Source organism: Hylaeus volcanicus, unplaced genomic scaffold, assembly GCF_026283585.1.
Source record: "Hylaeus volcanicus isolate JK05 unplaced genomic scaffold, UHH_iyHylVolc1.0_haploid 12158, whole genome shotgun sequence".
NCBI lineage: Eukaryota > Metazoa > Arthropoda > Insecta > Hymenoptera > Colletidae > Hylaeus > Hylaeus volcanicus.
The window spans coordinates 83,263-97,189 of NW_026533122.1; the positions used below are offsets into that span (position 1 = coordinate 83,263).

The 13,927-nt window shown below is 37.4% G+C and overlaps 2 protein-coding genes across 2 annotated transcripts in view; one reads left to right on the forward strand and one right to left on the reverse strand.

Annotated features, from left to right (window-relative positions):
* Window positions 1-12,943, forward strand: part of LOC128882725 (uncharacterized) — an 85,773-nt gene extending 72,830 nt beyond the window's left edge. Inside the window, 6 exon segments of the mRNA XM_054134453.1 lie at window positions 3,324-4,071; window positions 9,520-10,061; window positions 10,237-10,808; window positions 10,810-10,904; window positions 10,984-12,448; window positions 12,528-12,943. Coding sequence (XP_053990428.1) covers window positions 10,246-10,808; window positions 10,810-10,904; window positions 10,984-11,843 — 1,518 coding nt within the window. The 5' untranslated portion in view covers window positions 3,324-4,071; window positions 9,520-10,061; window positions 10,237-10,245 and the 3' untranslated portion in view covers window positions 11,844-12,448; window positions 12,528-12,943.
* Window positions 6,238-7,478, reverse strand: LOC128882724 (uncharacterized). The gene is made up of 3 exons (XM_054134452.1): window positions 7,144-7,478; window positions 6,777-7,076; window positions 6,238-6,580 (listed from the first exon to the last, which is right to left on the reverse strand). The coding sequence occupies exons 1-3, from the start codon at window positions 7,476-7,478 to the stop codon at window positions 6,238-6,240; spliced, it is 978 nt and encodes a 325-aa protein (XP_053990427.1).
* Window positions 12,944-13,927: the final 984 nt, after the last annotated feature.

The following is a 13,927-nucleotide window of genomic DNA, read 5'->3' on the forward strand; positions in this document are numbered from 1 at the left end:
ATGTAACTTTACACACGCCTAGAGGACACTACAAAACTACTCCTCACATAGTTTAATTCCAATCGGTTGAAAACTTCCATGTTTTTGAACCGTTTAAAAATTTGTCCGCTATGTTTTGATCGTTAGTGTATATTATTTGTCGCATGCCCGCTATATTGCGAAAATAATAAACCCTGCAGAAATACTACGTAAAATCTTTAATACAGAACACGTAAATCCTGTAATAAACGATGATATTGTTGCGACAGTATGAAAATGCCGCACTACAGTTCCGAGTTACATCGTCGCGACGGTGTGAAAATGTTGCGACGATGTGAAGTTGCGGAAACGAGTTCCCGCGCTTCCGGTTGCAGGAAGCGGCAAACTTTTAAAATAGAAGAGAGCGATTCGAGATCTCAAAGAGAGAAGAAGACGTATCGCTACAAGTCTCTAAGTTTATCGTTGAATTATTGTTAAATCGTTAAAAGTTAAAGTTTGTTAATAAACGTTATATATAGTTTAACATGGATTCTCGTGTTTCAATCCCCCGGCGTTACAATATTATATATTGATAATGATAATAAGATATTATAACTGTCACAATATGAACATGGTCACATGAAAAATTAAGGTAATAATATAAACAAATGTCGGTTTTTGATTTTTCCAACATCGTTCCACCAATTCCAAAAATCTGAAAAAATATAGATTAATAATTATAACAAAGCACTAACAGTGTAAAAATATAAACGTGGTCATTTTATAATTTCTATAAAAAAAATTATTTTTAAACTTTTCAAATTTTTTAAAAATCCATTTTGCAGTGAAAAATTCTTTAAAAATTCACAAACATGTACGCTATAAAGTAGAATATCTCTAATTTTTTTTTTAAATTTTTGATACAGTATAACAAAAGATATACAGCTTAAACTATAAATTGCGTTTTGCATTGTAACCACCCTTCCAGTAAGGGTATCGGGTTGAACCTGGGCTCAAATGGTTTTCTTTTAACACTCTATTGATTGGTATGTTCATTGATCAATTTGGCTCAAGGGCACTTTTGACCCCCTTATCCGACTATACCCTTTCTTCTATCGCTATGTAAAAATAGAAACTGTCACATTATGTTCAGTTTCTTATCGTTTACGTATAGATCGCACTTTTACGAAGAAAACAAGCTTTTATTGAATTAAATCTATGGATATATACCAGAGTTAGCAACAAATGAGTAAAGGTACAAAAATTCCAATTTTACTCTGTTTTATATTTTTCTGCTATTTACATATATAGGAAACGTTTATTTAATTCATTTCCATTAGAAATACGATTAGAAATAATTTTGGCCTTTGCTTTGTTTTCTGTCCTTCTTTGGGTCCGTTTCTCTGATGAGGAACCAAATGTAGTCTCCCAACATTCTTTCATCCCAATATTCTTGATAGCGCTGCTCAATAGTTTTGATATCTTGGTGGAACCTTTCTATTAAACTATTGAACTGATTGGAAAACAATGTATGTATGTATGTATTTATTATACGGCCCACGAGGTTTGCATGGCCTCCCCTTTCCTTACAAAACCTGTACTTACTCTATCCTTCAACTATCCTTATTCTACCTTATTCTATCCTTATCTTACAATTAATCTCGAGAAACAAGAAACGTAAGAAAGAGAGAGGGCACGCTATGCGGACCCGCTTCCGGGGAATTCCCTTCATTCCTCGACCTTTTCCCTATCTACTTACTTATCCTTCCCCTGCACTCATCCCCATTCTCACCAGCTCCTTCATTCATTTTTCCACATTCCCTGCCCTCCGGCTCGGCTCCTTCATCCTTTCTTTTCCACTCCCTTATTCCCCCAAACTTTTCCTATCCATTCTTGCTTTCAATTCGTCCAATATACTTGTTTTCTCTCCCCCTCTCTATTTCTCTCTCGCCCGCTTTTCCTCCTCCCCTTCTTTCCTCGTTCCAACCCATTTTCCTCTAGTTCTTTCTCCATTTACTTCCCTCCATTCTCTCCTACGCCCATTCCATTTCCCTAACCTTTCTTCTTCATTCCACCTCCACCATACATTTCCTATGCAAATCTTCCCATAAGATACCCTTGCTCTCCTTCCCGCCCTTCTTGACTCCTCCGCTATCTCCTTCGGTTTCCATTGTATTCTCCTCTCTGTCCACGTGAAATCGTCTACCCTCTCCCCTCTACCGCCTAAATCTCTCCTTTTCTTCATCACTTCTCTTTTCATTTCCTTGTCCTTCAGTTTCGTACCACCATGCCCTTTCCATCTCCCCCAATCTGCTTCGCGTTCTCCACCTCACCCTTTACTCCCATTCTTCTCAACATTTCTTTCACTGACTCTATCTCCTTCCCTCTTTCCGTACTTATTCTTCTAATTATTACATTCTTCCGCCTTTCTGCCATATCCGCCATTTCTAATCTCTTTTCCATTGTCTTCACCCTTTCTCCCATCCCCGTTTCTTCCCCCTCCCTCCAACCTTGCCCCCATCAACCTATAACTCTCTTCTCCTTCCCCACTCTCTTTCAGAGAACTCTATTTTCATTAGCACTTCCTCCTTCTCTTTCCTCCACTGTTCCTCCCTTCTCCTCATATCTTCCTTTATCTCCCTTATCGACTCCTTTACCTCTCTAAACTCCTCTCTCGTCGTTTCCGCGACCTCCCTTATAAGCCTTGCTAACCCCCCTATGGGTATCCTTTCCTCGTCTTCCAATCCCCTCTGACGCTCTCTGTGTTAATCCATTCTTTCTAACTATTTCCTTCGCTCCCTCTACCAGTACTCCCTCCTTCATCACACCCCCTTTACCCTCTGTAACACACCTTCCCACACTATCCCCTCTTTTTCTCCCTACCTTCCCCATTTTCTCCACCTTGTTTTCTCCCTTCCTCCATCCTCTTACCCTCTCCTGTGTCTCCTCCCACTCCCCTCTCACTTCTTTCATATCCACCAACACCTCCCGCATAATGCTTGCTACCACCGCTATGGTTATCTCTTTCTCGTTCTTCTCTCCCATCTTTGGCGATCTCCTTGTTAGTCCAGTCTTTCCGGATCCTGGTTTTACACATTCTGATCTTACATTTCTTATAAGTTATATTCTCATAAACGTTTATGTATCTGTTTTTATTGAAACCTATAATGTAAAAACTTTTATTACTAAAAACGTTCTATTTCAACCCCGTCGACAAAGTTCCATGACTGTTTCGCCGTTATACATTTTGACAAAGTTAAAATTAGTCACAGGGTAGTTATTTTACAAAGAGAAGCAAAGGTCCTTCTCGAAAAGAACTTGAACAATGTTGAACGATTATTAATACTTGGTTGCTTTATTTACAGACCGCTGGGATTCAAGAGACTTTTAGCGAATCACGCTTAAAGTGCAATCACGAAGAATCTTCGGAAACAGATTCAAAAAACGTTGCATTTACACAAAAATGTTATTATCCGTGTGAATTACACTTAAACTTTAACAAACGCAACATTTACTGCAGATGAGATCCCAATCTAGACCCTAAAACACTAGATATGACAAACTGCGATAAAAACCAATAATCTTTGCGCAACTTTTAAAACAGATTCTTGGAATAAGAGTCTATCGACTAGTTTAAAAGTCCTTGGATATTATTCTAGTGAAAAAGAATTCATAGAGCTAGAACAAATAAAGGAAAACAGAGGACAACATACACGAAATTCATGGGAGTCAAAAGTAAATGACGAGACGTGCCTGGAACATTCGAGGAAAGCAACTCTAGACGAAAAGGAAGAGATGGTAATACATTGAAACGTTTTTCAAGAAAGACAGACATGGTGAACCCGGCGATTGCACTCGATTCGACAGTCAGGAGTCACGATTCGAATAACTCAAAAAATTCGAAAGTTTCGAGCGCCATGGACTCGAAACCGGAGAGTTGCCTGGAATCTAAACACTCGCTGGATATCCTACTTTCTGAGAAGCAACAACGGCATCAAGAACACCAGCCACACTCGCAACAGCACATCGACGAACGACAAAAGCTGAGGAATTTGGAGTCTAAGAATGATTCCAACCTACTCATGTTCACCTCCTGTGGACAGTTGCTCCTAGGTAAGTTTCACTTTCATTCATTTCTGTTGGACATTATAATCTTGTATTGTGACGGGGCAGAACTTTTCTGCCCGTCACGAAGGCACCCTGACCCCGGAGGGTCCTCGCTCCCTCCTCGCCCGAACACGCCGCGGAGGTGGTCGCGTGTGTGGAGGTATGCGTGGCCCGCGGCCCAGTAGGGACTCCCCTTTCTTTTTTGCGCCCCCTCACGCTCGCGATCCGCGCCGCGTCCTCGCGAGAGCACGGCAAGTCGCCGGTCGCGGTGTCCTCCACCCAAGGACCCCGGTGTGGTCACCACCAAAGAGGACTTGCCAACCCTCGGAAGATGGTCAGCCCTGCCATCGCCCCGCAGCTGCCTCCGGAGCCCGCACCGTTGGAGATAGCATGGTGGTGGCACACCGTAAGGAGTCCCTTAAAGCTCCTGGGTGGGGAGAGCCGCGAGCCGGCGACGAGAAGAGCGCGATTTCGGGAAACGAGGAAGACTAATTAACGGTTGAACGACGAAGCGAAACGGATCACGTGCGAGCGAGCCCCTTTTATTTTCTTCCGCGTGTAAGCGAGTCTATTTTGTTATTTCGCGAGTGTGCCAGTCAGGTAGGGCCCACGCGTTGGGGTTTCCCTTTGTGGAGTGGGTATGTGCGAGCGCGGATCGAGTGTGTGTGTCCGTGAGCGTGCTATCACTTTTCGTTCGCGACAGTACCACCCCCGGAGGCGAGAACCCTTGGAGTTCCCTCCGTTCGTTTCGCGTATCTTCCGCGTGGGCTTGCGCGGTTTGAGAACGCGCCGCGATTCGAAGGAAAAGGGCCCCTTCGAAATGCGAGACCGTTAATTCACGGCGAAACACTTTTTGGGTTGTATTTTCTTTCTAGGGAATTAAGTCGCGCCGGTTTTAAAATTGTATTGGGGATTCCGCGTCGTGTTTCCTCTTCGGCGCGTAGTCGCCACACCTTCTTCCTTTTCGGTGTGACTGTACCGCGGAATTCCCCCCCTTTTTAGTTTTCGGCTAAATAAAGCCCAATTTTACTTTCGTGGATCAGAGTTTCCCTTATTTTCTTTGTCTTTCCTGACCTCCTCTGAGCCCGTTTTTACACTGGCGCCCAGATTCCCTTAAGAATAAATAAATCTCGTCTGTGGGATTTGTGCGACCGAGCGTGTTGAATAGCGGCTTTCTCGGCCGCCCACGCCAGGTTCCGTCACAGTATTGAATAATGTGTTTAATGAGAAATCCAATAAAAATAAGGAAATTGTACCGCGAGTGCTCATATTTTCTTACAAGAACATTATAACCATGTAGATTCAGTGACTGGAGCCTCACAGAGATTCACACTTTACCTACTGGAAGTCTATTTAAAGACTTATTGACACTAAAACCATCAAACCAGCTGATTTAAACCATATTATCTTTTTGAAATTGTTCAATTATTAATAATGCTTTTGATATAATATTTGATAAATATTGTTGAATTAGGATACAATTACATTGACGAATTCATTTACCTCTTCCTCCTCTAATTTCAAAGATATAGTAGAATGATAAATAGCTATGCATTACCTTCGGTAGTTTTAGCGTAAATGTCAATGTTTACCTACCGGTATTTACAAACTGTATTATTGATGATCTGCTTATAATTCTCAATTTGGGGCAAAGACAAGCAGACAAGGATTTTAATACACATCAATACACGAAAGTATTCGTGCACTTGCGTTGTAACACACATTTATAAAACAATACTGTAACAAATAGAAGACATGTTATATATTAAAATAATATACATTCTTGAACGTAAGAAACACATCATATAGAAAATGCAAGAAAAAACATTATATAGAAAACATAGGAAGTGAAAAACACATAGTTGATATAGGTTTTAAAACAGGTAACAACTTCATCCTTATAACGTATTGCGTATAATCATCCTTAAAGACAATAAAGTATCTGCATCCACAGAGTGAGGATTCCTTCATAGGATCACAGAGGTCAGTTACAACCAGCTCTCCTGGATAAGTGGCTTTTGGAATTGTTCCAAAAGTTGTACGTTGAAATTTTCCAAAAGCGCATCCTTCGCAATTCTCTACTTTGTCAGTCTCAAAAACTTCAATGACCTTCAACTTCAAGAGATTTTTAACATGAGACTTGTTTTCATGTCCCATCCTTCCGTGCCACACTTACAACGAGTTTTCTTTGCTGCTTTGAGCTGAAAGACTTAATTGCCTATTTTGTATTACATCAATGTCTAGGATATACACATTGTTTCCTCTGTGACCTTCAACAATGAGTACATTGTTTTCCTTAAAGGTCCATTTTTTTCGCAAGATTGTTTGCTTAAATCCGTTTTCAGCTACTGATCGAACCAAGAACAAGTTAACTTTCATGTCAGGAACATACATGACGTTGTCAAGATAATGTTCCCCATCATCCACATTAGATTTTATTCTTATCTTATCACTACCAACAGCAACAACTGTACTACCATTCCCCAATACGAATGTATCTTTTTCATTTAATATACTATATGTAGTAAAATACTCATATAAGTATTAGTATAAGTATAAGTAAAATACTCATATAAGAAGTATTCATATAAATTAACCAGGAATTATTTCATACTTTTTAGTACAGTTTTAATATTTTTTCGAAATTGGTTATATTTTTCGTCCAAAAATTATTTTTAGAACAGTCACGACGATGATAAAGATCTCCACACGTCCAACATTTTAATTTTGTTTTGACCTTGTGCGAATTTGAAATGGGCTTTAGACCAAAACTCTTCGTTTTTATCTCCTTCTTTACTACAAGAGCTGACTCTGGATTCATTTTAATCTCACTCATTCCCAACTTTACCTCCTCGACCATTAATCTAGACACTAATTTGTCCAAAGTTCTCCCCTCAGCAGATGTGGAGTCCCATGCACTGTGAAAATGTCGAAACTCTGAGGGCAATGTGTTTAGAATGGTCGTCATGAGCATAGTGTCAGATATCTCCTCATCCAACTCTTTCAAACATCTTGCGTATAATTTTAGCTTACTTACATGTGATGCTATGTTGTCACCCGGCGTATAACGATACTTACGAAATTGTTTGGAGCAGGTAGACTGCATCAGCTGATTTTTTTTCACAAATATTCAGCAACTTAAACCACATTTCACAGGTGGTATCACAATTCATAATTAATGTTAATGTTTTTTTGTCTAAGGTAGTGACCAAAACTTCTTTGGCAATTTTATTTGGCTTCTTCCAGCGAGCCAATTCAACAGCTTTCTCAACACTATTGTCAGGTTTAACCCAAGTTCCATCGATAACTTCCAATGCATCACGTGCATTCAGAAATGCTTTCATCTGGAATTTCCAGTATATCCAGTTTCCTGAATCAACCAGCTCCTCGAATTTCACTCTGTCCCCATCCATTGTATTCTGACAAAAAGGCCAGCAAAGTTCAGAAAATGAGACCACGCCACGTGTTCAGATATAAAAAACTTGCAACCTAATCTCAAAGGTGTATAATCCACAATAATTAAACAATCAAATTCATTTTCAAAAATCCGAATTTTCAGCACCAGTTCTATTTGCACCTACAATAGTTCTATAGTTCCTGATAGTTTTTAGAAATAATTCCGTAGAACTATTTCTACGCGAGAATTAATACGCGAGAAACAGCATTTTGAAAATATGAGGTGCTATATATGTAACTTCGCATGACCTGAAACTTCAACTGCCCACAACTTTTTTATTTTTAAGTTTTTGGCAAAATGCCATAAGAACTTTCGATAGAGCTCGTTGGGGTGCCAATGGTATGTATGTATGTACCATGTAAACAAATTTTTCGTTAACGTTTTCTAAAAAACTAAGGTGAATGTCCCTATTTCGAATCACGTCCCAATTTCTGCTCAGTACGCATATTTTTATATAATATAAAAAGTTGAATACGAAATTAGTTTTACAAAAAATTGTTTGGAATTAATTCAGTATTCCCGTACAAACTGATACAATCCGTTGTTCAATAGATGCCACCATTTTAATAAAAATAAATTTAATAATTGCCTCCGCCATAACGAAACCTGACTAAAACGTTGTGGTTACGATCGCGAGTAAGACGTGTGCATACTATTTTCGTTATAATAAACTAATTTTTTGGAAAAAAAATTTAACCGACTTCAAAAAAGGTACAGTGAAAAGTATGAAATAATTTCTAGTTAATTTATATGAATACGCACTAGCTCTAGATATAATTGCTTAAAAGTATGGGAAAATGCAGTGAAAAGTGTGAAATAATTTCTATTTAAACTGCATTGTTATTCATCATCGTTTCATGAATTTGGTTAAATTATTAAATACATCATGTTAAATGCAATGCACCTTTTCCAAAGGATGATGAATAAGAATGCAGTTTAAATAGAAATTATTTCACACTTCTCACTGCGTTTTCCCATACTTTTAAGCAATTATATCTAGAGCTAGTCGTATTCATATAAATTAACTAGAAATTATTTCATACTTTTCACTGTACCTTTTTTGAAGTCGGTTCAATTTTTTTTCCAAAAAATTATTTTATTTCACTCTTTTTAGTGGCAATCTATAACCAATAGGTTTCATGCAATAACAACAGTTATGAGCAATACACAGGATGACCCAAAAACGTTGGAGGTCCTTGAAAAGACTTGTTCTGCGGGGGAGGGAGGGTTGAAACAATTTTTCCTTAGCGAAAATGTTGCTCGATGCTTCGTTAAGGAGATATTGACAGAAACTCCCGACCAATCAGAGCGCGACTATGCCGGAGGAGCGCCTGCGGGGCTTATGCTACCGCAGGCACTCCACCGGCATACTCGCGCTCTGATTGGTCGGGGGTTTCTGTCAATATCTCCTTAACGAAGCATCGAGCAACATTTTCGTTAAGAAAAAATTGTTTCAAATCACCCCCCACCCCGAAACACCCTATTCAAGGACATCCAACATTTTTTGGACACCCTGTATAATTGCAAATGGGATTATCAGGAATACATCTGCAACTACATGTGAAAGGATTGATTGCGTTTGGTAAATTCCTTGTCGAGCTGCACCAGAGCATAGCAATTTCGCACCAACAATGGTTTTATAAACAATAAAAGTGTCCATAAATTTTTGCAAATGGGAACATCACGAATTCATGTGTCATGAAATACGGAAGGTTCCATCGCGCTCGGTAATTTCCTCACCGAGTTACATCATATAATAGGAATTTTGCGTTAACAATAGTTATAAACAATACAGAAATTCATAAATTTTTGCATCTGTGATCATTGCGGAAACCTCTCCGGCAGCAAAATGTAAAGGGTTTCAGCGATTTCATCGCTTTCAGGCCAAACATACGTGAAATAGTACGCTTTTTGCGATAAAAAGTGATATAAAGTAGTAAAAAATAAGACAAGGACAAATGTTTTGCTATGGGACCAAATGGCAAATGTTGTTCCAGATGCAAGGAGTTTCGATCTGATTGGTCCATCCGTCTCGGAGTAAGAAGCAAGACAAAATGTTTTTGTTAAAAAAAAAAAAAAAAACGGGTAAAAAATGACAAATCACAAAATGTTTCTTTTGCGCGACCAACTAGAAGAAATACTCGACAAGATGCAAGAGGTTTCACTCCGATTCATCAAGCCATCTCGACGTAATCGGCAAGCATACCTAAAAATCACGGTTTTTTGGTAAAAAGACGGGTAAAAAATGACAAATCGCAAAAAGTCTTGACAGCAGGATCACCACGGGAACATGCTCTACAAGATGCAACAGGATTCATTCCGATTGGTCAAGCTATCCCGGCGTAATCGATGAACAGACATTTAAAAAAAAAAAAAATACATGTCGAATTGAGTAACCTCCTCCTTTTCGAAGTCGGTTAAAAACATTAATTCTTCACATTTTGTGCTAAAATTTGGCAGAAACGTGCAGTGTAGATACAAATCTTGAAGTACAAAGTGTTTTTTTTTAAGTTTTGCTTTCTGCTTGCGGAGAAGATAGGTGAGTAGTAATACGGTCACTCACATAACCTATAAGTCCCTATCTCTAACCACGTGGCCGTGGATACGAATATAAGTATATAACTATCATTATTAAAAAATTAATACTATTATTAATTATTAATAAATTATTAATAAATTAATAAGTTATATTTATTTATTTTATTGTTTATTAGTTAATAAATATGCCCAGAACAATTAAAAAAAATGTTGCAAAGAAAAAAGAAGAAAAAACGGTGACAATGAAGAGGGAAATATCTAGAAATAAATATTTATCTTTTATCGAAGGCGATTTAATAAATGCATTGGAGGCTGTAAAGAATGGAATGCCCATGAGAGCTGCGAGTAAGCAGTTCAAAGTGCCTTACTCTACAGTTAGAGGTAAGCATAAGGGCATATATGTTATTGGAAAGAAAAGTGGCCCTCCAACAATTTTAACGAAAGAGGAAGAAACTAAGTTAGTGGATTGGATTCTTTCAATCGCTAACAAAGGTTTTCCTTTTACAAGAAATGTCTTGTTGGATAGAGTAAAGATTTTATTAAAACAAATGAATAGACAGAATCCATTCACTAATGGAAGGCCAGGCAGGCATTGGTTTGAAGCTTTTATGAAACGCCACCCCCAGCTCTCATTAAGAACTCCCCAAAATTTTTCTCAAAGACGTGGTCAGGTATCTGAGGTAAAAATACGAGAGTGGTTTAATGAAATTGAAGATTATTTGAAATCAAAGAATCTTCTTGATATTGACAAAAGGCAATAAAGTTATCACAAATAAAAAATCTAAAGGGATTTATAATTTAGTTGGTGCAAATGATAAGGAGTGTATAACAACATTGATTACAGGTGATAAATAAAATAGTATCTTTAGTTTATAAATATATAACTGTTTTTAGCAAATTTAGTAATTCTATTAAATTTATAGGTAATGCAGCAGGTGAGCTATTACCACCAATGATAATGTTTTCCTACCAAATGCTACCATCAAGCATCATTGATAAAGTGCCTCAAAATTGGAGTGTAGGAAAATCTGAGAATGGGTGGATGACCGGAGAGTCATTTTATAAATACATGACCAATGTATTCTATCCATGGTGCATTAAAAATAAAATACAATTTCCTATAATAATATATTTAGATGGGCATTCATCACATGCTACCATGGCACTAAGTGATTTTTGTGTGGAGCATAAAATTGAAATGATTTTGTTGTATCCCAATTCCACACACATTACGCAACCCGTGGATGTGGCCTTATTTCGACCTTTGAAGGAAGCATGGAAGAAAGCTGTTACAGATTGGAGGATGCAGAATGGTGGCAGAGCTGTGGAAAAACAAAACTTTGCCCCTGTTCTGCAAATTGCGTTACATTCTCTGAATGCTAAAAGTATTCTGCAACAGGGGTTTATTGCTTGCGGACTTGCACCACTTTCTGCGGATGCTATAAATTATGACAAATTATTAAATCAAGATCAACTCTTACAGCAAAAAGATGTTGATAAGAATAATTTAATGACAAGCTCTCACAAGAATTTTGAGCGCACCTTAAAATTGATTGAAAAATCTATCGATGAGAAGACAGTGCAGCTTTTTAAAGTAGCTGAAATGAGAGATGGAAAATGGTATGGAGAGACAAAATATGAGGCCTTATTTTCAGTCTGGATAGAAAGCAGAAAACTCATGTTAAATGAGAGTGTGAGAATGATAGAAAAGAGCAGCATTCAAACATCTTCGGTACCAACTATGTACTTAAAGATTTCTATTATGATTTCTGAATTATTTTAATGTTTTATTGTGATTTATTTAACCGTTTTGGTGTTCTGCGCGAGTATACTTGTCAAGTATACACGCAAGCTACGCGGCGAAAAGGTTAAATAATTTGTTCATATTTATTTAGTAATTTATTTAAATAATTGAAAACACATAATTGTATATAATTGTATGATATAATATTGATAATTGACTACTTACATTGCGACAAGTAGATTTCTAAAAACTTTTGTTTAATTGTTTTCTCTTACAGACAGATACAATTACTAACAATGAAATACTAATTGAATTAATTAACGACAAACATGCAGGTAGCAGTAAGTGTGATCTAAACATCACAGATAATAATTTAGAACATGTGTTTATTAGTGAGGATATGTCTATTATTGAGAATATGTCTATTAGTCAGGATACATCAGGAAATAACTTAGACATAAGCACACATGAAATAGTTTCATTAGGTCCAGATAGGATTTACACATGCACATAACCAACACAATCAAACGAAATAAAATCTAAAAATAATTCAGATGTAGTAGAACAATCAGACATGTTATCATACGACGTGATAATTGATAAGAGTCAGGTAACCGACGAAAATGCATGTCCAAATAAACATGGTAAGTATTTAAAATAAATAATTTTAAAGAAATAATAAGTAAAACAGTTACTTATAAATAAATCGTTAACTAATTACAGATACTAATAATACATCCATTGCTACACTCTTTCAAGAAGTGCTATTCTGGCCAGAAGAAAATTTGGGTCATAAAACAAAAATAAAAAAGGAAAAGGAGCAACAAACAGAAGAAAGAAGGCAATTAAAATTACAGAACATAAAAATAAAAAAATGAACAAAAGGAGGAGAGAGTTAAATTAAAAAAGCTTAAAAATGAAGAGAAAGCTAGACTAAAGAAAGAGAAAGAAGAAGAAAACGCTACAATGAAGAAAGAGAAAGAAGAAGAAAAAGCTAAAATAAAAGAACAGAAATAAGTTGCTCTAAAAAAGGACCGAGAAAAATTAACTAAAAAAGATACTTAGTATTTTATATTATATTGTTGTATTATTTGTAGTATATTTTGTATTTCGTATTATAAATAAAAGGCATTTTTATATTTTAAGTGATTTTACTTATTTGTGTTATTCAAGATGTTATAACAATATACATTTCAATTGCAATATAACTCGCATATTTGACCAGAAACCGGGACTGGATATATGAGCAGAAACTGGGACACACTCGTGAGCAGAAATACGGACATTTCCATTTTCGCTGAGCAGAAATAGGGACATTCTGTAGTTCATATTATAATAATTCTCCGTAGGTTTCAAAGTCTTTATTTAACATTAGCAAGTAAACTTAGAATTACACTTATATAAAATTGTTCGATAGTCGATAAAACTTGTACACGGTCGCGCTAACACAGTCGTCGACGGGTTTAGTCGCGAGAGACTTGACTAAGTCCTTTGATCCACTTGGGGAGCGCTCAGAGCAGAGTCTTTTCTTTTGACACTTTCGGTCCGTATTAGCTGTCCACCCAGGGAGCGGCTAGTTGGAGCGGAAAGTTTAGAAAACTGTCAACAATCCTACGCTACTCGCCTTTTTAACCTACGCGGGGGGTCGTCGGCGCGTGGTAGGGGTAGGTCAGGTACCTCGGGGCCTTAGAGAGGGTACGACGTGAGCGCTACTCTGGTGAGCGCTCGGGGTAGTGTGGCCACTGCAACTTCGGGGTCTTAGCGGGGGTGTGACTGGGACGCTATTCTGGCGGGTGTTCGGGGTAGTGTGGACGCTACAATATTCAATTAACCATTACTAAGTTAAAATAATATTGAAAATATATTTCTTTAAATTTAATGTTAAAGGGAGATATCACCTTAATACATAATAAGTCACCTTAATAATAATATCTACTTTCGCGACAACAGAACTCTTACATGGTTAGAAATAGGGACATTCACTTTAATAGCGAGATCAAAATGATCAATGATGCTGTTACGTATGCACACCCGTTCTTTTCGAAGCTCGCGTTCATTTATTTTATCTACCCCTTCGAATGTGGAAGTGCACCCTGCAGCTGTACCATACTTTTCTCAGAATC

Bases quoted from the DNA above. Each gene is read 5' to 3' on its own strand.
- LOC128882724 (XM_054134452.1), bottom strand. From the start codon at position 7,478: ATGGATGGGGACAGAGTGAAATTCGAGGAGCTGGTTGATTCAGGAAAC. The intron at 7,077-7,143 runs GTAAGTATCGTT...ATTATACGCAAG, and splicing joins TACCTGCTCCAAACAATTTC to ATGTTTGAAAGAGTTGGATG. The intron at 6,581-6,776 runs GTGTGGAGATCT...TACTACATATAG, and splicing joins ACAAAATTAAAATGTTGGAC to TATATTAAATGAAAAAGATA.